This window comes from Rhineura floridana, chromosome 4 (assembly GCF_030035675.1).
Source record: "Rhineura floridana isolate rRhiFlo1 chromosome 4, rRhiFlo1.hap2, whole genome shotgun sequence".
Classification (NCBI taxonomy): Eukaryota; Metazoa; Chordata; class Lepidosauria; order Squamata; family Rhineuridae; genus Rhineura; species Rhineura floridana.
Window position 1 is genome coordinate 127,705,021 of NC_084483.1, and position 27,626 is coordinate 127,732,646.

Genomic DNA, 27,626 nt, shown 5'->3' on the forward strand with positions numbered 1-27,626 from the left:
CCTGCAGAGGGGATGGACAGATTAAGATGGTCCACCCCCAGTTACTAATGGAATCCATAGGATTCCTGAATGCCCTGGTTGAGTTCCTAGTAGATAGAGCAGGTGACCCTGTTGAAGCCCTTGTCATGCTGTAGAACAGCAAGGTGTGTCGGGCTCTTGACACGGTTGTCCCCAAGCGCCCTCTCCGGCATTGTGGAGCCCGGTTTGCACCTTGGTACACCAGTGAGCTATGAGCAATGGAACAGGCTGGACGATGGCTAGAGCACAAGTGGCAAAAGACACATCATAACTGTGCCTACTATGTGGCAATGAGGACGGCGAAGAAGGCCCACTTCTCTGCCTCCATCACATCCTCGAGTAGCCATCCAGTGGAGCTTTTCCATATTGTCAGGGGTCTCTTGAAATCAACTCCAGGAAATGGAGTTTTAGACCCTTTGGAGGCCCACTGTGAATTGTTTACAAGGCACTTTGACGGTAAAGTTGCTCACCTCCATAGCAGTTGATGCCCCCATCCACATCTACTGTAATCCCCAATGAGGTGTCCAGTGCAACGTCTGCTGCAACTTCTTGGGAACGGTTTCAGTTGATACGGCTTGATGACGTAGACAAGGTGGTTGCTTTGATGGGACCAGCAACATGTCATCTTGACCCTTGCCCTTCTTGGCTTATTAAAGCTTGCCAAGGGGGTTTGACTGAGTGGATCCAGGCTGTGATCAATGCATCATTGTGGGAAGGAAAGGTTCCAGCCACCTTGAAAGAGGCATTGAACTGACCACTCCTGAAAAGGCCCACCCTGGACCCATTGGTTTGTGACAACTACCAACAGGTCACAAATACCCCCTTTTTAGGGAAAGTGATTGAGAGGTTTGTGGCGTAGCAATTGCAAGTACTCTTGGATGAAACAGATAATCTTGACCCATCCCAGTCTGGGTTCAGGCCTGGTTATGGGACTGAATCGGCCTTGGTTGCCCTGATGGATGACTTTTATCAGGAGAAGGACAGGGGGAGTGCGACCCTGTTATTCTTACTTGATCTCTCAGCAGCTTTTGATACCACTGACCATGGTATCCTTCTGGGCCGACTTGGTGAGATGGGTATCGGAGGCACTGTTTGATCTCCAAGGTCGCTCTCAGAGAATAGCATTGAGTGACTGTCTTTCAGCCCCCTGGCAGTTGTGTTGTGGAGTGCCGCAGGGTACCATCTTGTCCCCCATGGTGTTTAACGTCTATATGAAGCCCTTGGGAGCAGTCATCAGGAGATCTGGGGTGAGATGTCAGCAGTATGCTGATGATACCCAACCCTATTTCTCTGTAACTTCTGAATCGGGAGAGGCCGTGCAAGCCCTGGACCGGGGCCTGGACTCGGTGGTGAGCTGGATAAGGGCCAGTAAACTGAGTTTGAATCCTAGCAAGACAGAGGCACTGTAGGTTGGTGGTTCCCGAGTTTGGATAATTGGTCAGTTGCCTACTTTGGATGGGGTTGTAGTCCCTCTGAAAGAGCAGGTCCGTAGTCTGGGGGTGCTCCTGGATCCATCTTTGTCACTAGAGGCCCAGGTGACCTCCGTGGCTTTTACCAGCTTCGGCTGACAAGACAGCTGAGGCTCTTTCTGGACCGGGATAGCCTGACTACTGTTGTCCATGCACTGATAACCTCCAGGCTGGATTACTGTAATGTGGTCTATGTGGGGCTGCCCTTGAAGTTGGCCTGGAAGTTGCAGCTGGTGCAAAATGCGGTAGCGAGACTACTCACTGGGGCAGGGTATCGCCAACATGTCACCCTGCTGCTGAAAGAATTGCACTGGCTGTCCATTTGCTACCGGACCAAGTTCAAGGTTCTAGTTTCGGTGTACAAAGCCCTATACAGCTTGGCACCAGGATACCTGAAAGACCGTCTTATCCCTAATAAACTGAGGGCCAATAAATTGAGTCTGAATCCTAGCAAGATGAAGGCACTGTGGGTTGGTGGTTCCTGAGTTCAGATAATTGGTCAGTTGCCTGCTTTGGATGGGGTCATACTCCCTCTGAAAGGGCAGGTTCGCAGTCTAGGGGTGCTCCTGGATCCATCTTTGTCACTAGGGGCCCAGGTGACCTCAGTGGCTAGGAGTGCCTTTTACCAGCTTCAGCTGGTAAGACAGCTGTGGCCACTTCTGGACCGGGATAGCCTGACCACTGTTGTCCACGCACTGGTAACCTCTAGGCTAGATTACTGTAATGCGCTCTATGTGGGGCTGCCCTTGAGGTTGGTCCAGAAGTTGCAGCTGGTGCAAAATGTGGTGGTGAGACTGCTCACTGGGGCAGGGTATTGCCAACATGACACCCTGCTGCTGAAAGAATTGCACTGGCTGCCAACTGGCTACTGGGCCAAATTCAGGGTTCTAGTTTCGGTGTACAAAACTTGGGACCAGGATACCTGAAAGACGTCTTATCCCTAATATATCCAGTTGATCACTGCGTTCTGCGAGTGAGGGCCTCCTGCAGATACCATCTAATCAGGAGGTCCGTTCTCCACAACATAGGAAACGGACCTTTACTGTGGCGGCACCTACCCTGTGGAATTCCCTACCCTTAAATATTAGACAGGCCCCATCTCTGTTACCTTTTCAGTGCCTACTGAAGACCTTCCTCTTTCAACAAGCCTTTTAAGTAGACACCTTATCCCAGTCTGTTTCTGTGCTGGAATTGCTTTTTAATACGTTTTTATGACTTTTTCTTTAAAACCCCCCAATGTTTTTAACTTTTTTAAAAAAAGTCTTGAAAGCTTTTAAAAAAGTGTTTTTAAAGGTGTTTTGTTTTAATGTATTTTAAAGTCTGTTTTTATGATGTTTAAAGTGTTTTTAGTGCTTTTGTTTGCCGCTCTGTACTCCTGCTGGGAGGAAGGGCAGTGTGACACTGGACTTTATTTGTTTAAATTAAAAATGTATTTTGCTTATATGTTGCTTAAAGTAAAAAGTGTTGGGCCTGTTTGGAATTATAGCACAGTAAACTGACAGTTAACTTGCTTGTGTGTTAATTTGCTGACAGTTAATTTACTTGTGTGCGTGTTAAAAGAAATGCTAATTTGCTGACTTGCATTATCATTGTTTGTTTAAAGCTGCGTTTGCAAAAATAAGGTCTCAGGCTTTTGTTGCAATGTCCAGCTGTACTGTAGAAAAGTATCAAAATTTGTTGCAGATACAAGGTTAAAATGAGCAAAACAAGTGTGAAAAACAAGTTCCAAATATGGATCTAGGAAAGAGGGGACGGTACCAGAAGGAGATGGGCAGGGATTAAAGTGATGTAGTTAAGATGATAATGATGCATGAATAATTAGTAAAACAAAGTTGATAAAAGACTTGACTGTGCCTAGTTGAGTCAGAACTAGCTTGCTACTTCTCCATGTGCACGTGTTAGCAATAAAGATACTCCTTCTCCATCTTTGTTTCGTCGTTTCTGAGACTCTATTGGGTGAGTATCTGGGAGCGGACCCCAGCCACTAGGACCCCAAAAAGGGGCTAGGGCGATTTGTTTATAACAGCAGGATATAATCAAATATTTCTGGGTCCTTACCCAAGTGTGTAAGAGAATGCTACAGGATGTGTGTGCATGTGTTGCAGGGGGAGCACAAAACTTAACCTGCAACTATGGCATGGCAATAATCATGTATCAGGTGAAGTCTGGATTTAGGTACTCCTTCCCCACCTCAACAAGTGATCAGAGCTGTAAAAGCTAACAGTGCCAATCAAAAAAAGACTCAAGAAGTTCAGAGGAAACTCCACAATGGCCTTTTGTTGTGTGTATGGGATGATGGGGGTGGCTGCAGATGCACCTTCTGAATGAGTGGAAGTGTCTGCATTCAAGCCAGGAAGTAGCACTTGTTATACAGCCACAAGAGTGGCTGTATACTCTAGCCAGCATGGATTTTTTGCATTCCATATTGTTAAATTGAAAATACCCCTCATGCCATTCTGCTGTTTTCCATAAGCTCATTTCAAAACAAAGCCTTACAAAACTTATAGTCCAGAATTCAGAAACACTTGTTTAACAACCCTCTAAGTTTTCATGATGATACACGAAATGCTTGGAGAGAATCAAGAGTTAAAAGTGTAAAACAGGAGGGAAAAAATCCAGACCCCTATTGGACTTTTTTCTGTCAGTGGTCTCATAATTGGTTGAAATTAATTTAAAAAATCAGCCATGTGCACAGAGTACCTGTAATCCTATTACTGACCTTGCCCTATACTCTGACCTTCATCTTCTGCAGTTTTCTTTTAACTTTTTTAATTTTTGCAGTTTCTTAAGGCCTGGCTGATTTTTAATTAAAGAAATTTAATGTTGAAGTCAATGATAAACACAGGCATGCTCACTGAGAACCAACTGCCAGTGTTCTAAAACTCACACTCATAGCTGTTTGGCTTGGCTAATCAGGGGCCACACCCACGCCAGATTTTTTTTTCATTTTAACAGTCCTGGCTTCCCCCAAAGAATCCTGGGAAGTGTAGTTTATGAAGGGTGCTGAGAGTTCGTAGGAGACTCCTATTCCCCTGACTGAGCTCCAGTGGCCAGACTGGTTTAACAGTCAGCCCCTCTTCTGGGGACTGGGGCTCTGTGAGGGGAATAGGGCATCTCCTAGCAATTCTCATCAGCCTTCACAAACTACACTTCCCAGGATTCTTTGGGAAGCCATGACTGTCTAAAGTGAAATAATGGTCTGGTGTGGATGTGGCCAGGGACAACATTGGTTTAAATTTGGGTGGGAGATTACATGTGCCTGCTGAAGAATAAAAAGATAGGGGAAACCCTGAAAAACAATGATATTGTTCACAGTGTTTTCCTTTTGGAAAGGGGCTTTCCCTCTGCCCAGGGCCCACCCACTCCATCACCCCCCTTTCCCCCTCCACCTTCCTCCCCTTCCCTCCCTCCTCCCCCTCCCTGCCCCTCCCCCAGGTCAGTTTCACCTATCGTAAGCATGACTGCACAGGAGTAAATCCCACTGAACTAGAAAAGCATGCAGATGATCAAATCTGCCCTCCCCTCCTTCTCTCCCCTCCCTTTTGCCCCTCCCCCTCCCCTTCCTTCTTTTCCCTCCTCTCCCCTCCCCTTTCTCTTCCTCCATGGTTAGTTTTACCTATCCTAAGCATGATAGGGGTCCCGCAGGGGTCAGTTTTGTCCCCCCTGCTTTTTAATATCTACATGAAGCCGTTGGGAGAGGTCATCAGGAGTTTTGGAGTGCATTGTCATCAGTATGCTGATGACACGCAGCTCTACTTCTCCTTTTCATCTTCTTCAGGTGAGGCGGTCGATTTGCTGAACCGTTGCCTGGCCGCGACAATGGACTGGATGAGAGTTAACAAACTGAAGTTCAATCCAGAAAAGACTGAGATGTTGTTGGTGGACGGGTTCTCTGATCGGATGGTGGATATATACCCTGTCCTGGACGGGGTTACACTCCCCCTAAAGGACCGGGTTTGTAGTCTGGGAGTCTTTTTAGACTCTTCCCTCTCACTGGTTAGGAATACGTTTTACCAACTTCGGTTGGTAGCCCAGCTACGTCCCTATTTGAGTAAAGAGGACCTTACATCAGTGGTACATGCTCTGGTAACCTCACGTTTGGATTACTGTAATGCGCTTTACGTAGGGCTACCTTTGAAGACAGTTCGGAAGCTACAACTAGTGCAAAATGCGGCGGCCAGATTGCTGACAAGGACCAAGCGGTCCGAGCATATAACACCTGTTCTGGCCAGCTTGCACTGGTTGCCAATATGTTTCCGGGCTAGATTCAAAGTGTTGGTATTAACCTATAAAGCCTTATACAGTGTGGGACCACGATACCTTGCGGAACGCCTCTTCCGATATGAACCGGCCCATGCACTACGTTCTGCTACGAAGGCCCTCCTCCGGGTTCCAACTCACAGGGAGGCCCGGAGGGTGATGACAAGATCTAGGGCCTTCTCAGTGGTGGCCCCCGAACTATGGAACAGTCTCCCCGAGGAAGTACGCCTGGCGCCGACTCTGTTCTCCTTCCGGCGCCAGGTCAAAACCTTCCTATTCTCTGAAGCATTTTAAGTTACACTGATTTACTTTTAAAAATGTTTATTGTATTGGATTGTTGATTGTATTTTAGTATTATTTTGTTATTCATTGTATTTTTATGCTATTTTATGTTCACCGCCCAGACAGCTATTGCTAGTCGGGCGGTATATAAATTTAATAAATAATAATAATAATAATAATGATTGCAGGGGAGTAAATCCCATTGAACTCATTAAGCATACAAATGATCAAACCTACCCTTCCCTCCTCCTCCCTCCTATTCCCTTCCTCTCAACCCTTCCTTCCCCCTTCTGATCCCCTTCCCTTCCAATCCCCTCCCCCTCCCCTTCCAATCCCCTCCCCTTCCTTCTTTTCCCTCCTCTACCCTCCCCCTTCTCCTCCCCCGTGGTTAGTTTCACCTATCCTAAGCATGATTGCACTGGAGTATATCCCACTGGATTCAATAACCATGCAAATGATCAGACCTGCCTTTTGCCTTTTGCCTCTCCCTCTCTCCTTCCCTCTCTGTCCTCTCTCTCCTTCCCCTCCCCCTCCCCTCCTTCCCTTCTCCTCTCTCCTCCTCCTCCCTTCTTCCTCCTCCCCTGCCCACTCCAGCCCGCCCTCCCTCTTCTCCTCCCCCATGGTCAATTTCACCTATGCTAAGCATGATTGCAGAGGAGTAAATCCCATTGGACTCAATAAGCATGCAAATGATCAATCCATTCTCAGCAAACTGGCACAGGATCCCATTTCTTACCTCCTAGATTAAAAAGCAGAGAAATTCACTAATAGGCCAAAAAAACCTTGCAGTTTAACAACATACCTATAGCCCACATATATTTTTATCAAACTTTAAAAAGCAGGGAAATTGGGCAGCTATAGTGAATGCAGCAGGGGAGCAGGAGACCTGACCTCCTCTCTGAGATATTGTGCTGCCCTACAAATCTGTAAAAATGCAAACACAATTTGGATTGGTGTTTCACAGTCCAATCCATTTCCTGTGCAGCTTGGAAGAATTTGGTAACGTGCCTTTGAGCATACAGTGAGTAGTGGCAACAGGCCCACTAACTCCTAACAATTTGCTGGTTCTGACACTGCAATTGTTGGAGGCAGTATGCCTCTGAATACCAGTTACTGGAAATTGCAAGAGAGCTCTGCTGCAGTCAGTTCCTGCTTGCAGGCTTCCCATAGGCATCTGGTTGGCCGCTGTGAGAAGGAAATGGTGGACTAGAGGAGCCTTTGGCCTGATCTAGCAGGACTCTTCCATGTACACTTCAGTTTATGATGGCATTATTGGAATTAAGTTTGCATTTACAAATGCTACACATTCTTATAGCAGCTCATTGACTGATACAACTCTCTCTCTCCGTGCCCCTGCCCCAAGCCCTTTGTCTATCATACAGGTGCTCCTGTAGGAGTTTCTTAAGAACTTTCCACACGTTGTATTCCCTCCATATATTAGAGCACAGGAAAGAGCTCCTTGTGCGGAAGGTCCCCCATTAGAAGTGGAATCAGGCCTGGTGCCAGACAGTAGACAGGTTGGGCACTGACTGGGGGGCCCCCCTGAAGGACCCTTCCTTGGGATGGGAGGATGGTGCTCCTATTCCACGATCCACAGCAGCAACGGGTCCTGCAATCTGACGCTGCCACAGAGCATGGAGTGGAAGCTCCAAGGCACTCCACATACAGGCAGTGTAGTCTTCAATAATCTCTCCCATTAAGTGTGTATGCCATGCATGCAGCATGCAGCATGCGCATGCTTGCCATCACCCAAGATGTTGGCGGGGGCTTCCCTAAGGCATTGATTCCCTGTCATGCACACTGATGCAATAGGAGGTGGGGCACGCAGGCGGGCTTATTAGCCTAGCGCCACCTGTATACAGAGAGGGTGTTGGTGGGCCTGGGCAGGCTGGTGCCCAAGGGCCTAGTCATGCCTGGTGCCGGCCCTGAGTGGAATCCACTAAGGTAACCCCCTTAATGCCTCAGAGGCATGGTCACATGTATAATGAGATACAAATAATTCTGATCAGACTGCAGTGCAGAAAATGTCTTCATCTTTATATTTTCATTGTTGGTGTACAGGGTATTGCTAAGTAAACAAAATAGACAAATGCATCAAAAGGACATCACTCCACAGCAGAAACAAAGGGAACACCAAGAAATATAGGTGACCAATCTATTAATCCAGTTGGAATAAATGCCAATATATTTCAAGTAATGAGCATTTTGTGAAAGTTTGTAAAACAAACTAACAAACAAAAAGAGAGAAAAGTATTATCTATTGAAGTCTCTTAGATGATTTGCTCCAAGGAGCTACTGAACATGGTGTCCTATGATGGTGCAAAATATGTTATCTAAGGAAGTGTAATAGATGTGAGCTATTCTTTTTTCTGACAGACCCCCGATGAACAGCTAATTGCTCTTTGTTTTGATTTTTACCATATGAATTAATAAATTGGTCCTTTCAACTGTTGGTTTTTCTTTTTAAAACAACAATAGCAACTGCATAAACATAATTGTATACTACATTTGGGGGGGGGGACTTAAACCTTTCCAACATCAAATAAAGAGATTCTGGAATCTAATGAAGCACCCTAAAACCTAATTCTATGGAAAACTGGGAACAGATATTGGAAGAAGATAGGCCAGTGTGTGATTTTAATGTCACAGTTAAAGGGTTGGTTAATACGTGCCATTTAATAACATTTAAAGAAATAAATCCAAGTCTCATTCTAATAAAGAGAAAACAATCAAACAATTGTTTCTCTCACTCCATTGAATTGTTTGGAAGATTATTCTGGACTTAATTATCTTTGAAGCAGAAAATAGTTAATATTTTGCTACTGCAGTATCTTCAATCTGCCAATCAGTTAACTTCCCAGACAATGCGAAGTAATTAAAAAATTCAGTTATTTATGGCAACAGAACCCAGATTTGCCACAACAAACTTCAAGTATGGTGGCAGATTCTCTGTCAGAACAAGCAGCAATCACAATGACTACCTCTATGGCAAGCAACAATTTCATTCTATAGAATCATGATACATGGCCACATATGCAAAAAATTGAGACATCTTTCTGGTTTGTTTGTTTTTTCAAGTAGCATACAATACACAAGTTCAAAGATCTCTCATCATTCATTTTTCACAGTGGTGTTCCTTTCTTATATCAAAGAAACATCAGAATATGATCGTTCTAGGTAGTAAAAGGAGTCTGCTTTTCCTTCAGGTGTCAAGAAGTCCTTCACCAGTTCCCACAAAAATCTAAAAATAAACGGGGGAAAAACATGATCATGGGTGAAATGCATGCTTGTAGCTAAAGCTTATTTCTGCAAGTATTTGGCTGAGACACCCTATTGACCTTCTCTTTTTTTTAATTAAAGAGTAAGCCCAGATGTTGTGAGGAAAGAGTAACCTACTCTTCCATCTCCTCACCAATCCACATAGATTTAGATTAGAGAAAAGATGGGAGGGTAACAATTAACTATCCGGTTTCTTCATGGGAAATGGTAGAAGCAGATGTTCTATGTCTGTCATGGTCTCCAACAGTGATCCAGAACATTCCTCTAATGATGCCACCTATACAGAAGATCCTTTATGTGATGGAGACTCAGAATAGTCCACTTGCTCCCTTCCTTGCACAACTGCTGTGCAATGTAGAACAGCTGTGCTTCTCAAAATGCCCAGCAGAGCTACCACCGCTTCCTATACCCCTTTGTTCCGGACAGGAAGAATATGCCCCCCCCCAATTTAGTACTAAGAACCCAGAAATTCGAGGACAGCGCACCCTGCACTTCCCAGCCAGTTCCCTCTGTAATTTACTGTGAGGGCTAAAACCAGCACCCAACTCTCCCTCTGTCACTTCCAGCGATCTGAAGAGTCTGCTTTTCTTTAGCACACAGACCCAACCATCCAATTTATATAGCATTCATTAAGAAAAAAAGAGGCAGAGATAGAACAAATGAACAGAGAGGAACTTTGGGGAAAAAAGGAGCTCTGTAGCTCAACTAAATACTTGATCCTAAGCCACTACTTACATACAGGCTTTTGGTCTGCTCATGAGTAAACAGCTTAGGTAGTGATGCCCATTCTCTCATGATCATTTGAGACAAGGAGCAGACTTTGGAGTGGGCCAACCAGAATCAAAGGACTGCACGGCATAGCTTAGTTTTAAAAGGCACTGTCACTCCATGGATTTGAATGACAGCTGCCAGTTGAGGTCCAATCAGATCACACTTCAGGTTAGGGGAGGTGAACACCTGCTGGGGTGTGAAGGGTTGCTAGACACTCTCTGGGGTTCTGAGGAAACTGGATTTCTTTGTGTTAATTATTTTTCCCTTTGCCTGTAAGAAATGCTAAGAACTAATCATGTGGATCTGGAGTCCAGCTGGGGTTTACATGCTGGCTGGGTTATCCAAAGTGGAGGGGCAAGAGAACAACACTTTCTTCATACTGTAAATTACCCAGAGAGCTTCAGCTATGGGGCGGTATGTAAGTACAATAAATAAATAAATAAGCACATAGAAGAACAAGCCTTGCTGAAGCAGAGCCAGCATGGCTTCTGCAAGGGAAAGTCCTGTCTCAGTAACCTACTAGAATTCTTTGAGAGTGTCAACAAGCATATAGATAGAGGTAATCCAGTGGACATAGTGTACTTAGAGTTTCAAAAAGTGTTTGACAAGGTACCTCACCAAAGACTTCTGAGGAAGCTTAGCAGTCATGGAATAAGAGGAGAGGTCCTCTTGTGGATAAGGAATTGGTTAAGAAGCAGAAAGCAGAGAGTAGGAATAAATGGACAGTTCCCCCAATGGAGGGCTGTAGAAAGTGGAGTCCCTCAAGGATCAGTACTGGGACCTGTACTTTTCAACTTGTTTATTAATGACCTAGAATTAGGAGTGAGCAGTGAAGTGGCCAAGTTTGCTGATGTCACTAAATTGTTCAGGGTTGTTAAAACAAAAAAGGATTGCGAAGAGCTCCAAAAAGACCTCTCCAAACTGAGTGAATGGGCAGAAAAATGGCAAATGCAATTCAATATAAACAAGTGTAAAATTATGCATATTGGAGCAAAAAATCTGAATTTCACATATACACTCATGGGGTCTGAACTGGCGGTGACCGACCAGGAGAGAGACCTCGGGGTTGTAGTGGACAGCACGATGAAAATGTCGACCCAGTGTGCGGCAGCTGTGAAAAAGGCAAATTCCATAATAGGGATAATTAGGAAAGGTATTGAAAATAAAACAGCCGATATCATAACGCCGTTGTATAAATCTATGGTGCGGCCGCATTTGGAATACTGTGTACAGTTCTGGTCGCCTTATCTCAAAAAGGATATTCTAGAGTTGGAAAAGGTTCAGAAGAGGGCAACCAGAATGATCAAGGGGATGGAGCGACTCCCTTACGAGGAAAGGTTGCAGCATTTGGGGCATTTTAGTTTAGAGAAAAGGTGGGTCAGAGGAGACATGATAGAATTGTATAAAATTATGCATGGCATTGAGAAAGTGGATAGAGAAAAGTTCTTCTCCCTCTCTCATAATACTAGAACTCGTGGACATTCAAAGAAGCTGAATGTTGGAAGATTCAGGACAGACAAAAGGAAGTACTTCTTTACTCAGCGCACAGTTAAACTATGGAATTTGCTCCCACAAGATGCAGTAATGGCCACCAGCTTGGATGGCTTTAAAAGATTAGACAAATTCATGGAGGACAGGGCTATCAATGGCTACTAGCCATGATGGCTGTGCTCTGCCACCCTAGTCAGAGGCAGCATGCTTCTGAAAACCAGTTGCCGGAAGCCTCAGGAGGGGAGAGTGTTCTTGCACTCGGGTCCTGCTTGCGGGCTTCCCCCAGGCATCTGGTTGGCCACTGTGAGAACAGGATGCTGGACTAGATGGGCCACTGGCCTGATCCAGCAGGCTCTTCTTATGTTCTTATGTTCTTAAATACTCTATACAATAAGTTCACATTGCAGAGATGTTGAGATGCACTCTCAATATCTTAGATTTGTCTTAGTTCTTACCAGTCACCTTTCTGCAATGCATCTGCTTTCTGTTTGTGTTCCTTATGCCATTGGATGGGAGAGTGCATGCTCCCCAAAGGCAGAGTGGAGTATACATCAGTTTAGCAGCAGCAGCAGCAGCAGCAGCAGCAATATACCAGCTTGCATGTGTTGATCTAGGTGTAGGAAGCTAATATGAATATAAGAATATTCCTCTGTAGTCCATTCCATCTCTAACATCCTAATCTAGTTTCACTTAAAATATGAGAATTGTGCATAATCCATCACATCAAAACATGGATGGAGATGTGCATTCAAATGTGTGGGCAACTGAAAGCTATAAAGGCTGTGTACACTAGAGATGGGAGAGAATTCCACTGAAGTCGGATTTAAAACTGGATTTTGCAAAAGTCTGCGTATTCCCCATTTCTGCAGAGCAATCACATTTGCTCTGGACTTCAGCAGCTTTCTCCCAATACTGGATTTTTTTTTAAAAAGTCAAATATAATGCTACTGTTTTATTCATAGCACTGTTGTTGTTATGTGCCTCCAAGTCGACTATGACTTATGGCAACATATGAATCAGTGACCTCCAAGAGCATCTGTCATGAACCACCCTGTTCAGATCTTCTAAGTTCAGGTCTGTGGCTTCCTTTATGGAATCAATCCATCTCTTGTTTGACCTTCCTCTTTTTCTACTCCCTTGTTTTTCCCAGCATTATTATCTTTTCTGATAAATCGTGTCTTCTCATGATGTGTCCAAAGTATGATAACCTCAGTTTCATCATTTCAGCTTCTAGTGAGAGTTCTGGTTTAATTTATTCTAACACCCAATTATTTGTCTTTTTCGCAGTCCATGGTATCTGCAAAGCACTCCTCCAACACCACATTTCAAATGAGTTGATTTTTCTCTTATCCGCTTTTTTCACTGTCCAACTTTCACATCCATACATAGAGATCGGAAATACCATGGTCTGAATGATCCTGACTTTAGTGTTCAGTGATGCATATTTGCATTTGAGGACCTTTTCTAGTTCTCTCACAGCTACCCTCCCCAGTCTTCTTCTGATTTCTTGACTATGATCTCCATTTTGGTTAATAATTGTGCTGAGGTATTGATAATCCTTGACAAGTTCAGTGTCCTCATTGTCAACTTTAAAGTTACATAAATCTTCTGTTGTCGTTACTTTAGTCTTTTTGACGTTCAGCTGTAGTCCTGCTTTTGTGCTTTCCTCTTTTAACTTTCATCAGCATTCATTTCAAATCATTACTGGTTTCTGCTAGTAATATGATATCGTTTGCATATCTTAAATTATTGATATTTCTCCCTCCAATTTTCACACCTCCTTCGTCTTGATCCAATCCTGCTTTCCGTATGATATGTTCTGTGTATAGATGAAATAAATAGGGTGATAAAATACACCCCTGTCACACCCTTTCCGGTGGGGAACCAATCGGTTTCTCCATATTCTGTCCTTACAGTAGCCTCTTGTCCATAGTACAGGTTGCGCATCAGGACAATCAGATGCTGTGGCACCCCCATTGCTTTTAAGGGATTCCATAGTTTTTCATGATCTACGCAATCAAAGGCTTTGCAGTAATCTATAAAGCACAGGGTGATTTTCTTCTGGAATTCCTTGGTCCGTTCCATTATCCGACGTATGTTTGCAATCTGTGTCAGAATTGCTTAACATGATTTTTAATAATGTTTTTAACCCTTTTAAAAAGTTTTTAAAATGTTTTTAATGCTGTTTTGTCTTAATGTATTTTAAGATTTGTTTTTATGATGTTTTAAAGTGTTTTTAGTGCCTTGTTTGCCACCCTGGGCTCCTGCGGGGAGGAAGGGCGGGATACAAATTAAATAAATAAATAAACAAATAAACAATTCATAATAATAATAATAATAATAATAATAATAATAATAATAATAATAATAAATATGATCTCTGGTGCCTCTTCCCTTTCTAAATCCAGCTTGGACGTCTGGCATTTCTCGCTCCATATATGGTAAGAGCATTTGTTGTAGAATCTTGAGCGTTACTTTACTTGCATGGGATATTAAGGCAATAGTTCGATAATTACTGCATTCCCTGGGATCCCCTTTCTTTGGAATTGGGATGTATATGCAACACTTCCAGTCTGTGGGCCATTGTTTAGTTTTTCATATTTCTTGACAAAATTTGGACAGATTCAGTGTCAGTAGCTTGTAGCAACTCTATTGGTATGCCATCTATTCTTGGTGATTTGTTTCTTCCAAGTTTTTTAAGAGCAGGTTTCACCTCGCATTCTAAAATGTCTGGTTCTTCATCATACGGTTCCTCCGTGAATGAATCTGTCATCCTGGCATCTCTTTTATAGAGTTTCATCTTCCTTTTATTTCATCTCGGTCAGTCAGTGTATTCCCCTGTTGATTATTCAACATCCCTACTCTTGGTTTAAATTTCCCTTTCATTTCTCTAATCTGTTGGAACAGGGCTCTTGTTCTACCCTTTTTGCTGTCCTCTTCTATTTCTATACAGTAACTATTGTAATAGTTCTCTTTGTCCCTACGTACTAGTCGCTGTATTGTTGCATTTAGGGTTCTATCGTGTTTCTCTCCTTTTGCTTTTGCTTTCCTTCTCTCTTTAACCCTTTTAAGAGTTTCTTCAGTCATCCATTCAGGTCTTTCTTTTTAGCTAGAGATATTGTCTTTTTGCATTCTTCCCTGATAACATCTCTGACTTCATTCCATAGTTCTTCTGGTTCTCTGTCAACTAAGTTTAAAGCCTCAAACCTGTTCCTTATTTATATACTTTATATACTTCTGGGATGTTATTTAAATTGTATTTTGGCATTATGATTGCTTTGTTGGTCTTCTTTACCTTTACTCTGATTTTCGATGCAACCAGTTCATGATCTGTACTGCAGCCTGCTCCTGGTCTTGTTTTTGCAGAAAGTATGGAACTTCCCCATCTTCTGCTACCAATTATATAATCAATTTGATTCCTATATTGACCATTTGGTGATGTCCATGTGTACAGTCGTTTTTTCGATTGCTGAAAAAATGTGTTCACAAGAAACAAATTATTGGCTTCACAGAATTCAAGAAGTCTTTCTCCTGCTTCATTTCTGTCTCCTAGGCCCCATTTCTCCACAATTCCTAATTTTTCTCTGTTCCCTACTTTTGCATTCCAATCTCCCATGATTATCAGCACATCTTGTTTTGGTGTGTGATCAATTTCTTCCTGCACTTCTGTGTAAAATTTCTCCAATTCCTCTTCTTCTGGGTTTGCCGTTGGAACATAAACTTGGATGATGGTTATGTTGATAGGTTTCCCGTTTAATCTCATTCATATAACTCAGTCAGACCTTGCGTTGTAGCTCCTAATTGCTCTTGCTACATCACTACTCAGTATTAAAGGAACCCCATTTCTTCTTAATTTCTCATTTCCTGCATAAAATATTTTGTAGTTGCCTGATTGAAAATGTCCCATTCCCGTCCATTTTAGTTCACTCACACCAAGTATTGTAATGTTGATGTGTTCCATTTCTTGCTTGACAATTTCTAACTTTCCCTGGTTCATGCTTCTCACATTCCATGTTCCTATTGTGTCGTCATACAACTCTGGACTCTCCTTTTGCATCTGTGCGCATCAGCTTCTGGGCTTCTACGTCATTAGTCACAGCGCTACTCGTACTTGTCCTTTGTTCTTCCCCAGTAGCTCGGTGAGTGCCTTCTGACCTGGGGGTCTCATCTTCCAGCACTATCTGGTGTTGCGTTTTGGATACTCTGTTCATAGGGTTTTCATGGTAAGAGATACTCAGAGGTGGTTTACCATTGCCTTCCTCTGAGTTTGGATGCAACTTAGTCTGGTGTTTCAGCTTTGACCGTTCCACCTTGGGTGCCCCTGTTAGGAGTCTAGCCTCTTGGTCTAGACTCCTGATGGCATTGCTCTTAGCTTCTTCAATACTCTCAACCCCCCTGACCACGTTAAGGTGTGCATCCTAGAGGGGGATTCATAGCACAGCACAGCAGTAATTTATGCAGGTTTCTCTCTTTCTCTGTGTCTCTGTTTCTCTCTCTCTCTCTCTCTCTCTCTGCCACTCTCCCCTCCACGGGAATCATTGAAGGTTTAAGCAGGGAAGACTGGAACAAGCAAAGCTTGGCCTCTATGTTGCTGCTAGGAAAAAATCACCAACCTGTCTCTCAGCAATTGAGGAGTTAATATTACAGAGAGGTTAAAAGAAACCTAGAAAATCTCCTTAATCTCTTTGTTGGCTCTCTAGGCTTCCAGTGTAGTCTCTCTGTGGTATTAACCCATTAAATGGCCTTCTGTTCCTTTCATGCATGTTATTTGCAAACTCTCTCTCTCTCTCTCTCTCTCTCTCACACACACACACACACACACACACACACACTCTTCAGTCAAATTGGATAAAAGTAGAAGTTAGTGGAAATGGCCAGAAACAGAATGGCATTCCTGTTTGATGGAATACAATTGGATCACATTAAGATGAGGATCCCATCCCTAGCGTACACACATTTGATTCTAGAAGCAATGGAGACTGAGTACTTGTTTTTTCTACATAGTCCACACACAATCTAGATCTGTGCAATTTGTTTTGCCCCTAAAAAGCACTTCTTGGGAAATTGGTTGTATCAGCACGTGGGCAAGCTCAGCAGCTATATCAGCGGAATAGCTGCCTGTAGTCAAGGGGGGCTTATATCCCCCCCCCCAGCCTTAGTTCTTTTTAGAGTTTAGCATTCAGCATCTAAGCATGCAGGGAGATGGGTCAAAGGATGGTCAATGAGCTCAGAGCCACCTGGAGTCTAATCTGGGGTTCCTAACAAGCATTCGGTGTGATGCTCTGCCAAGAGTGTCTGTGTGATGCTGGGAAGGTGCCTTGTTAACCAGATAGGGTAGGCCTTGGAGCAGTTAACTCCCTGCCAGGCAATTAGGGGCATGCTGCTTATCAGCTATGGTTATGCTGTATGATCCTGAGAAAGAGCCCCATCACTGGAGGGCTATGGTGGGAAAGTGGTGATGTAATTCTTTGTCTAATTAGTTGCTTATTATTGTGCTGTAAACATGTATCCTATAAAAATGCTCTTTGCTACCCAGTTCGGGGTTCAGACTGGCAGCGGTTTGTGCAAAACCATGCAAGTTTGTTCCAATCGTATTGGGTACACCTGTGGGTTGAAAGTTACTCAATAAACTGTCTCCTTTTAAGTAAACCTACAGCTGAGTCTGCCTTACTCATCTCTCTGGTACCTCGGAAACCTGAATGCCCATTGGCCAGGGCATAGACTGGTTTCATTCCAAAAATAAAAGCTTATTGTAGATTGATTCTGCATTACCCTGCAGTGTGTCCATCTGAAAACAGATGTAGGTGGCCCCAGCAATGGGGGTCGTATTCACATTTGTACAATAATTTTATGAGTGGGCATATATCAGTATCGCAGTATCCACACCAATTAGGTGTGGAAAACCTAATCAAGAGATGGGTTTTCAAACATTTATCAGGTAGCTACACCAAACCTTGTAGATAGCAGGATATAGAATTGATCTAGAATGAAAGCAGCATTTTGAGCATGAACAATTCTGGAATGAGAAAAACTACATTTTTGTCCTACAAATGGATTAGTGTGCACATAGTATCCATATAGCATGGACATTCCAATGCACATTTGGATGTGCATCTGATTCATCAGTTCCTGCTTACGCACATAGGTCTCCTTAGATGGGTTAGAGTGTACAATTCTGTATTACAGAGAGTTGCTACATGAGTGAAACCAGCTAGGCATATTGCTTGCAGGTAAATATTGACTCAGTCTCACATTTTGCCTTCAGTTTGGTGGATAACACCACACAACACCGAGAAGTTTAATTATTAATCTGTACCTCGCTGATAATTAATGCAATTTAAATAAGCTTCTGAATCCTTAACGGAAAAAAGATGATCCAGTTCTGACATCATGGTATTAGATACCCTGCTTTAATTATGCCTCCAAGACAGACTTTGATTCTCAGGCTCCACATAGTCTTTCAGAACTCCTTAATCTACAATGAAGAAGAATTATGCCAGTTCCCAAAATGAGAATCATAATAAAAGGAGGGCAAAATTTGGGAGCTCCCTCATTTATAAATGATTATGCAAATACCCCCAAACCATGGTACAGTTTTAAAGAATCTAAAGGCACACTTGTACTGGGAGCAAAACTGGAAATTGTCTTAAAAGTTTAACACATTAACATATATTTAGTGAGGGCATTTCTTTAACTGTCTCAAGGCTAATTACTTTTAATAATTAACAGCCTATAAATGGGACTAACTAACCTTGTATTCCACTATTATCTGCTGCTTAGTATTTTATTGCTAATAACTTCAAGGATAGCTATATTTTAATGATTTCAAAATAACCCCACTGATCTTTTTTTAAAAAAATCTGGCATACTGATTTCCATTATTCTTGCAGAAACATGAGCTGTCCACATCTTTCTAAGTTTTCTTTTTCTGATATTATAAGGGCAGGGCAGATGTAGCTTCTCTCTCCACAGGGCTGGGTAACAGCACATGTTTTTCTCCTTACTTACAAGATCCTTTCCCTGACTGAGCAATAATAGCCACTTACAGTTAGCAACTAACAAATGGATGAACAAAAGATGCAGCTTACAATATTCTTTCCGTGACCATCACTAATTATTCATAGCTTTTTACACTGGCCACAAGGCAGTGTTCCAGAGATAAAGCTACTGTTTGAACACACAATTGTAGAAAAATTAAATATGATGGTATAAAATCTTGGAAAAGGACATCACACAATGATTCCTCACACTCATGTTTGCTGTAATTTGCATGGCAGGCACTTAAAAGAGTTTGGCCAGTTTTTCTTGGCACATATCCCTTGACTGTATACATAATTCATGGCCTCCTCACTAACTCTACAGCACAATCCTATCCATGTCTACTCATAGTAAATCCCACTGAGTTCAATGGGACGTGCTCCCAGATTACAGCCTTACTTATCTTTTTTGTGTGCACATGAATTATAAAGATATCATGTAAGGAGGATTTCATAACTAATCTGTGACATGTAGTATAAAGAACCTGCGTTCAGTGCTCAAGTTCTTTTCTTCTTTTTTATAAAGATGCTGGAGCTCAAATTTGTCTGAAAGTACTACCTTCTGATATCTGATCTGATCAATGTTGAGAGAAATGCACTCTTGACATGTTCAGGGTGACTCTAATCTGTCCTTGCTTCATGCATTCCATAGTTAAGTCCAGGCATTAGGGAGAGATGCCATGGCTGAGTCTGACTCTGGGTGAACTCTGGCACAATTTAAGCTATTCCTAGCTTATTATTAGAACATTCACTCACCGCTGGTTCTCATTGCTAAACTTCTGCCTCTGTAATGAATTTGTGATATTAAGCTCAGCATCCTGCAAAATACAAAATAAGAGAAAACCAAGGGTCTAGTCCCTTTGCTTGAAACAAATAGGTTGATATACATTCACACCATGTGTTGATATTGTATTTATATATATTTTATAATATTTATTGTTAGCTATTGGTGTACATATAGAATTTATAGGTATTGATATATGAATTTAATGATGCTGCTGGACATATATTGATGAATTGAGTGTAAAATATATGGGTCTATGTAAATATAATTTTATTCAGTAAAGTAAGCACCTTTTTCTAATTCTGCCATTTATTTTTTTGATGTATTGAATTTACATATTTGATTTAATAAAATATAATAAAATAAACCCTTACCCTTATTTGTTTTTTAAGAAACTTGTTAGATGCCTGGAGCTTTGATGCTTCACCCTACAAAAACCATTAACATAGGCCTTCGTAAACATACCAGCATATTTTTTGATCAGTATAATAGTTTCCATAAGAGTATTTTGCTGAAGGAGTTATTCTACAGATTAATAAGAATGTAAAAAAAAAACCATCATATAAAAGAACAATACTATATTTACTTCTTTAAAAACAACAACATTGAAACCATCAGAATTGTCTTTTTCAGAGGCTCCAGGGGTGGCCACTCCATGGCTCTCCAGATGCTGCTGAACTACAGCTCCCATCAGTCTCAGCCAACACAGCTCATGGTCAGGGATGATGGGAGCTGTAGTCCAGCAGCATCTGGAGAGCCACAGAGTGGCCACCCCGGCTCCAGAGCTTCCCTGAAATTGTCACATTACCAGAATTCTTTTTTTTATCACCTGTGGGGGGAGGGGCTTGCTTAGCTTAGTCTGAGCTTAGCTTAGTCTTGGCATTGGACAAGTAGAAAATGTTGAGGGGCAGTTTTAAAAGGTAAGGAAATATATGGTGCAGTCAATCTCATTTAGAACTCTAAAAGTATCAATCTCCAATTATGTTTCCAAATTGTAGCTCTCCCATTTCTTAACAGACAACATCTGTTAGGGCTAGCTGTGATGGACTGGGCAGAGCACAGGCACTTTTTGTCTGACTTTTCAAATTATCCTTAAAAACTTGGGGTAGAGGGATATGAGAGCTATTTCACACATTACACACACCAGCAGGATGTTTGGCACTGTGTGAATAACATGGCAGGAAACCCATGTTTTCCACCTACATATATTGTTGTTTGGGGGGTACATGTAAAAGATTTTGTGCACACCCCTAGAATGGACCATTGGTCTCATCTGAAAGGTAGTTTTCCTGGGTAGCTTGCCATCAGGCGGGCTTTAGTGCCACCTAGCATCTGAAGGCAGAAATGCCCAAGAGTCAAGGCTTGAGCTGCTCTTTGCAGACTCCAATCCATTCCAGATGAGACTGACACAGGGTATCTTCTCAACAGTCACACACAGGTCAAAAACCACAGGAGAAGACAGCAGGGAGGGAGAGCAAAAAACATATCCAGTACAGCAATAGAAAACATATGCAATGCATCTTGACTCATAAAACTGTTAGGGATAATTTTAGCAATAGAATTGCTAATGTAAAAGCTTAGAGGCAGCCTCCACACAGGGAGCATCCTGATGGCATGATAACCAGGAAAACCACATTTCAGGTGAGACCAACAGTCCATTCTACCCGTGCTAGTGCCACGAAGTCGGTCCCAGGGAGAAACTGCAGCCGCAAGCTACTATGATATGGTTCAAGAGGTGAAAACAGGTGAAACAGGTGCTCCAGGGATGGAGCCACAGCCATGGGGCTTCAGGCAGGCCTAGAACTGAGCTAGGCAAACAGAAAAGAGGGAAAGGCACAGCAGTGAACTTGGAGAGCAGTGAAAAAACCACCACCATCAGAAAAACAAGGGAAATGGTCCACAACCGCAGACATGCACTCACCAAAATCTTTTTTAAAAAACTGAAATAACAATGAACACACTTTAAATAACCCACTCACAAAGATAAAGAAGAGAGCTAAGGCTGAGATATATCTGCCCTGGACAAAGGAAGGAATGGACTGGAGTGAGGACTGGAAGGAGCAGGGCTCCTGCTGGGAGAAACGGCGAGATATAAATCAAAAAATAAATAAATAGAATAAATAAGTCTTGACTCCTGTGCATTCCTGCTTTCAGATGCTAGGCAGCACAACAGCCTACCTGAGGGAAAAGAGATTTTCATTCCCCTTTTCATGGATTCATTTGTTGACCCTAACCAGTATTACAATCTCAGTCTAGTCTAATAGAAGCTTTATACTATATCAGAAGGGCGGATACTGTGGGAGAGAGAACAAGGGAGTGTTTGCACAATCTGCTCTTATAGAATCTGAGACATTGTCTGGGTCAGATGTAACCATAAACAATAGTATATCATTTATGAGCTCCCTACTTCAAGTGGAGATTATAAACTTTTGCTTCTCTCTAGTTTCTGATTTGATTTAGCCACAGTTTAGCAATACTTCCAAATTCTAAACTGGGGTTAATTGTAACTAGGGTTTATGCAGACAAACTCTTTCTAAGCCACAGTTTCAAGGTGGCTTGTTTCTGAGTGATCCATAGCCAAGCGGGAGGAAAAATGCTACAATGGTTAGTTTTGATAGCAAAAGTTTCTGATCTCTCCTCATGGCCTCAATCAGACACAAGCTCATCAGAGGAGGGGAGAAGAGGGGAGGAAAGAGTGCATGATGTCAGGCTTACGTAGGCATGTTCTCATAATAATAAACCCTAGTTTATTGTTACATTTAAATGAGGCCTTTAAATTTCAAACATCAAAGCGTCTTATTTGTAAGCAAAAATTGTTATTTCAGTTTCTAGTCTGCTCCAAAACTTACAAAGCAAAAAATTAAAAATGCATAACATGCAATTGATACAACTGAAAACAATTTTAAAAAGAAAACCAAGACTTTCCACTTCCAACTTAATAGAGGATGGTGATATCCCCATCTACCATTTCATTATACCCTTGGATCTTACCTCTAATTCTTTAACAGTCTTCTCTCTGATGTTTGCAATGCCAGCAAAAGTCATAGTATCTTTAATTTCTTTTTCCATTGCTTGAATCTCCTCCCACTTCATGAGAATTTGACACCTCAAGGATGCAAGCTGCTCACCACTGGAAAGAACAGGAGACTCTGCTTTCCCTGCCTGGTCACACAGCTTTTCTGCAGGTGCAAAGAAATGATGGTCACTTGGAAGGAGCGTTGTGGCTACAGCATTACAATCCAGTGGCAAAAGCAAAACAGGGTCAACACAATGGCAGATTTTGAGAAGAGGAAAGCAGTGAAATAGCTTTCCCTTAGCAGAAAGACTTTCAGCTACATAAAGTATCCAGACCTACAGCACAAGACTCTGGGTGATACTCAATTTTAGTCATACTCAGAATAGACTCGCTGAAATCAATGGGTCTACTCTGAATATAACTAACACTGGACATCAGCCACTGATTTTACAGTTCTTCTGTCTGAGCTATAAAACACCCAACACATCATACCATGGTTCATAGAACAGTAGATTTGGAATGGGCTTAGAAGGCCACTGAGTCCAACCCCAAAGTCATGCTATTACTCACCTGCCATTCTTGAGTGAGACTGGCTCACCCACAGTTCCATTTCTAATTCATTTCTGAGTCTGAAATGAAAAAAGAAAAAGAAACCTCTAATTATTTCTGGTCCAGCCGCAGTGGTGTTTTACGCTTCATACAGCATACATCAGACCCAAGCAATAGTGAAAGACCTGATCCTGTTGAATGTGTTTACATGAGGATTACTACAAATGCAACATGACCACAAATCTGCACTCTGGCATTACGGTGTGTTTGCTCACTCATATCATCCAGCATTTTATTAGCTGGATGAATGCAAGACAGGATAGCAATCAGCGTCTACCGATTGCCCTTTCTCAAATATAAACAATGAAACAAGGCCCACATTCTCCAGTCACTTCAGTGTTTACATTTTGTGATATTTTACTGGGTGTCTGGCATAGGACATAAAGCAGAATATAAATTAAACAATGAATGGAAAGATGATTAACAAAATAAAGGAAAACATGCATACCATGCGAACCCTCAAAGGATATTAAATTTTGTTTTAAATAAGCAGTAGTAGATAAGTACACATCATACTAGGCTTCATGCAGCTCCACAAGTTGCAGATGTCCATTTCTGGGTTAACAATGTAAGTAAGATTTTCCAGTTCAATTATTTTTGGGAATTTGTAAATTCACATTCACAGCTCTAACAATATAAGAAGAGTCTGCTGGATCATGTAAGTTGCCCATCCAGTTCTTACTGTGATCAGTGAGGTGCTTATAGGAAGCCCACAAGTAGGACCTGAGCGCAACAGCACTCTCCTCTCCTGCGGTTTCCAGCAACTGGTATTCAACATATCCATCAGGGTTAGTAGCCATTGATAGCCTTATTCTCCATGAATTTATATAACCCTTTTTTAAAGCCTTCCAAGTTGGTGGCCATCACTGCCCCTTTGGGAGCAAATTCTATATTTCTGTGTGAAGACATACTTTCTGTTGTCTGTCCTGAATCTTCCAACATTCAGCTTCATTAGATGTCTCCAAGTTCTAGTGTTATGAAACAGGGAGAAAAACTTTTTTCTATCCATTCTTTTCATGCTATGCATGATTTTATACAGTTCTATCATGTCACCTCTTACTCATCTTTTCTCTAAAGTAAAAAGCCCCAAATGTTGTAAGCTTTCCTCATGAAGGAATTGCTCCATCCTCTTGATCATTTGGGTTGTCCTTTTGTGAACTTTTTCCAACTCTACAGTATCCTTGCTCAGGTGAGGCAACCAGAACTGTGCTCTGAAAATTTGTCAATGCCAGCTACTTAGGAAAGTTGATTAATCAGAGATGTACAAATGATCATGAGCTGGGGGGGTCTTGACCTTACCAAGCTTTGCCTGCCGTGGTATTCTGTGCAGCATCAGTCAAGGTTGATACCCTAGATCCGGTTTTTCCTACAGATGGAATTGGGAAGGATCTTGTGATCAGGGGGATGAATATTGCCCCATTGTCATAGACAGATCATGCCCTGGAGGGGTTTGGATTGGCTGTGACTGACCTGCTCCCCTTTGCAAGGGTGGAGGACTAGTTAGATTGGTCCATCCCCAGAGACTGATGAAATCTGAGTTATTTCTGGATGCTACCTCAGGAATTTTCCAGGTAGCATGGCTGATGCTCCTGTCAAGACCCTAGTTTCACTGTGGAATGGTATCATCAACCACTCAATAGCCTGTTGTGAGATGGCTGCCGAGATAGGGGAAGTGATCAATGTTCTCCAACGTCACACCTGAATGAAGCGTAGAGTGTTCGAGGATCGGGATATTCACAGGGAGAACAAAATGCTTATTTACAAAGCCATTGTACTACCGACCTTACTGGATGCCTGTGAAACATGGACCATTTATAAACGCCACTCCTAACTTCTTGAAAGATTCCACCAATGCTGCCTCCGGGAAATTCTGCAAATTACTTGGGAAGATAGATGGACTAATGTTAGCGTTTTGGAAGAAGCAAAGACTACCAGTGTTGAAACAATTATCCTTCAACATCAACTTCGCTGGACCAGCCATGTTGTTCGAATGCCTAATCACAGTCTTCCAAAGCAGCTACTTTACTCCCAACTTGTCAGGATGCAGGATTGGGGCCCTGATGTTTCAGAAGATGAGGAGAGGGAGGGGGTCATTTGGCCAGAGCTGTGTGAAGGAGAAGCAGAGGAGGGGGAGGGAAGCCCAGAGATAGGACTGTCTGGCAGCGAAGACCTTGAAAGTCCAACCAACACAGATCCTTCCCGAGAGCTTCCCACGCCACCTCCCCCTTCGAGCTCAGAGCAGTTGGAGAAGGAGGGAGGGCAAGGGGGAATCCAACCCCCTCCTGATCCAGGGAAAAACAAGGAGAAGCAGCCAGATGCTTTAAGCATTGCCCCCCCGCTTTCCCCCATACCTGAGTCAAAGTCCTCAGAAGGGGAGGAGGCTGTAGCACCCCCTTCACCACGGACAAGACGGCAGTTAAAGAGGCGGCAAAAGAGGGAGGAAAGGAGGGGTGTGGATGAGAGCACTTTGAGGTGGAGTGAGAGAATTTGCGCTCGATTGCCCCCTTCTTAAGGGACAGGGGGCCTGGTGATTCCTTGTTCTGTCAACTCTCTTTCAAGTCGCAGGTTGTTTCGTAGTGAAACTTCATGAGAAGGCGTAGTATTTGTCTGGATATTACTTAATAAAAACTGAATTGCTTTCACCAACTGGTCTGGTTCCTGAGTCCCAACCTGGATACGACACAACTTGATGGAAAACATAACATCAGTGGACAGCAAAAGAGGTTTAAAGATGTTCTTAAAGCGAATCTAAAAAAATGTAACATGAACATCAACAACTGGGAAGTCTTGGCCCATGAACGTCCCAAATGGAGGTCGGCTATTATCAAAGGCGCTGTGGACTTTGAAGAAGCACAAATACAGGGCGAATGGGACAAACGAGCTAAGCGGAAGGCATGTCAAACAAATCCTCATCGCGACCATCTTCCATCTGGAAACCTATGTCCTCACTGTGGGAGGCTGTGTGGATTCAGAATTGGCCTCCACAGTCACTTACTGACCCACTGTTAAAGACCTTATCTTGGAAGACAATCTTACTTGGCCACGAGTGATTGCCAATGATGAATGATGAGCCTGTTGTGAGATTTGCAAATCATCTTGAGAGGAAAATTACTCGGATTCATGCTGAACTTGATGCCACAATTGATTCACACTTGTTGGAGGTCCCTAGAGCACCGCTGAATTACGCCCTGTGGGATCAGTTTCAGTTGTTACAACCCAAAGATGTAGACAGGACACTGGTAGCAGTGAGGCCTACTATGTGCCCTCCCAATCTGTGCCCATTGTGGTTGGTAAAATCTAGTAGGAGAGGACTAACTGTATGGGTCCAGGGAGTGGTCAATGCCTCATTACAGTAGGAAGTAATGCCACTGCCTTGAAAGAGGTGATGGTGTGACCCCTCTTATAGAGATCCTTCCTGGTTTCAGAGGTTTTAGAAAACTACCATCCAGTCTCAAATATTCTATTCCTGGGCTAGGTGATTGGTGGCCAACCAGCTGCAGGTCTGCCTGGAGGACACAGATGATCTAGATCCATTCCAGTCTGGTTTCACCACTGAAATAGCCTTAGTGGCTCTGATTGATTACCTTTATTGGGAGAGAGACAGGGGCATCAACCCTGTTGGTTCTCCTTGATCTCTCAGAGATTTTTGACATCATTAACCATGGTGTCCTTCTGGAGTGACTGAAGGAGGTGGGAGTTGAAGATACTGTGTTAATTGTTGCTCAATTCCATGGCTTTGGGGCTGTGGTGTCTCTTAGGATATGCTAGAATTCCGCCCAATTCAGATTTGGTACCAAATTTCCTATTAATTCGCTTATTCTCTATTGTTGCAGATCGGATTCTTATGTAGTGATTTTCCACAGCTATTTTCAGAAACAGATTTTTTTAAAATATAAAAATATTAATATCAATATTTATTTATTTATTTAAAATACTTCTATCCCGCCCTTCTACCCTATAATAGGGCACTCAGGGCGGCTTACAAAAATAAAATCAAACACGTACATAATAAAATTGTAAACAGTAAAATCACAAAAACATTAAAATAAATTAAAATACATAAAATACAATATATATATACACACACACATATATACATATTATATAGGGGTGGTACTAAAGGGACTACAAAGGTAAAATTTAACACAGAAGGCATATTTCAATGTATTGATTTTTTCCCCAAAATATTGATATTAATATCAGTATTTTTTCCAAGGGAAAAAAACCTGGATTAATAAAAGCAACAGCTTGCAGACAAAGAATGAATTTGAATCAATACCAACTTGTTAGGTGAATGGAATGCTTTTGAACCAGCACCAGCCAATGGATCCCATCCCTAGGTGTCCCACAAGGGTCCATTATGACTCCTATGCTATTTAATACCTACATGCTGGGAGTTGTCATCCAGAAATTTGGAGCATCAATGTGCTAATGACACATAGCTGTGTCTCTCCATTCCATCTGAATCAGGAGAGGCAGTGAAGGTGTTGTACTGGTGTCTGGAGGCAGTGATGGACTGGATGGGAACCAATAAACTGAAGCTAAATTCTGATAATACAGAAGTGCTGTGGGTGGGTGGTTCCTAAGTCTGGGAACTAGGTGTATGACCC

General features: G+C 42.5%; 1 protein-coding gene across 1 annotated transcript in view; it reads right to left on the minus strand.

Moving 5' to 3' along the window:
• Positions 1–8,062: 8,062 nt before the first annotated feature.
• The window catches only part of C4H6orf118 (chromosome 4 C6orf118 homolog), a 53,743-nt gene continuing 34,179 nt past the window's right edge, over positions 8,063–27,626 (minus strand). The window contains exons 7-11 of the mRNA XM_061626372.1: positions 22,978–23,036; positions 22,383–22,570; positions 19,766–19,819; positions 19,364–19,425; positions 8,063–9,270 (exon numbers count right to left, since the gene is read on the minus strand). Of these exons, the coding sequence (XP_061482356.1) occupies positions 9,171–9,270; positions 19,364–19,425; positions 19,766–19,819; positions 22,383–22,570; positions 22,978–23,036 (463 nt within the window). The 3' untranslated portion in view covers positions 8,063–9,170. The remainder of the gene's footprint in view (positions 9,271–19,363; positions 19,426–19,765; positions 19,820–22,382; positions 22,571–22,977; positions 23,037–27,626) is intronic.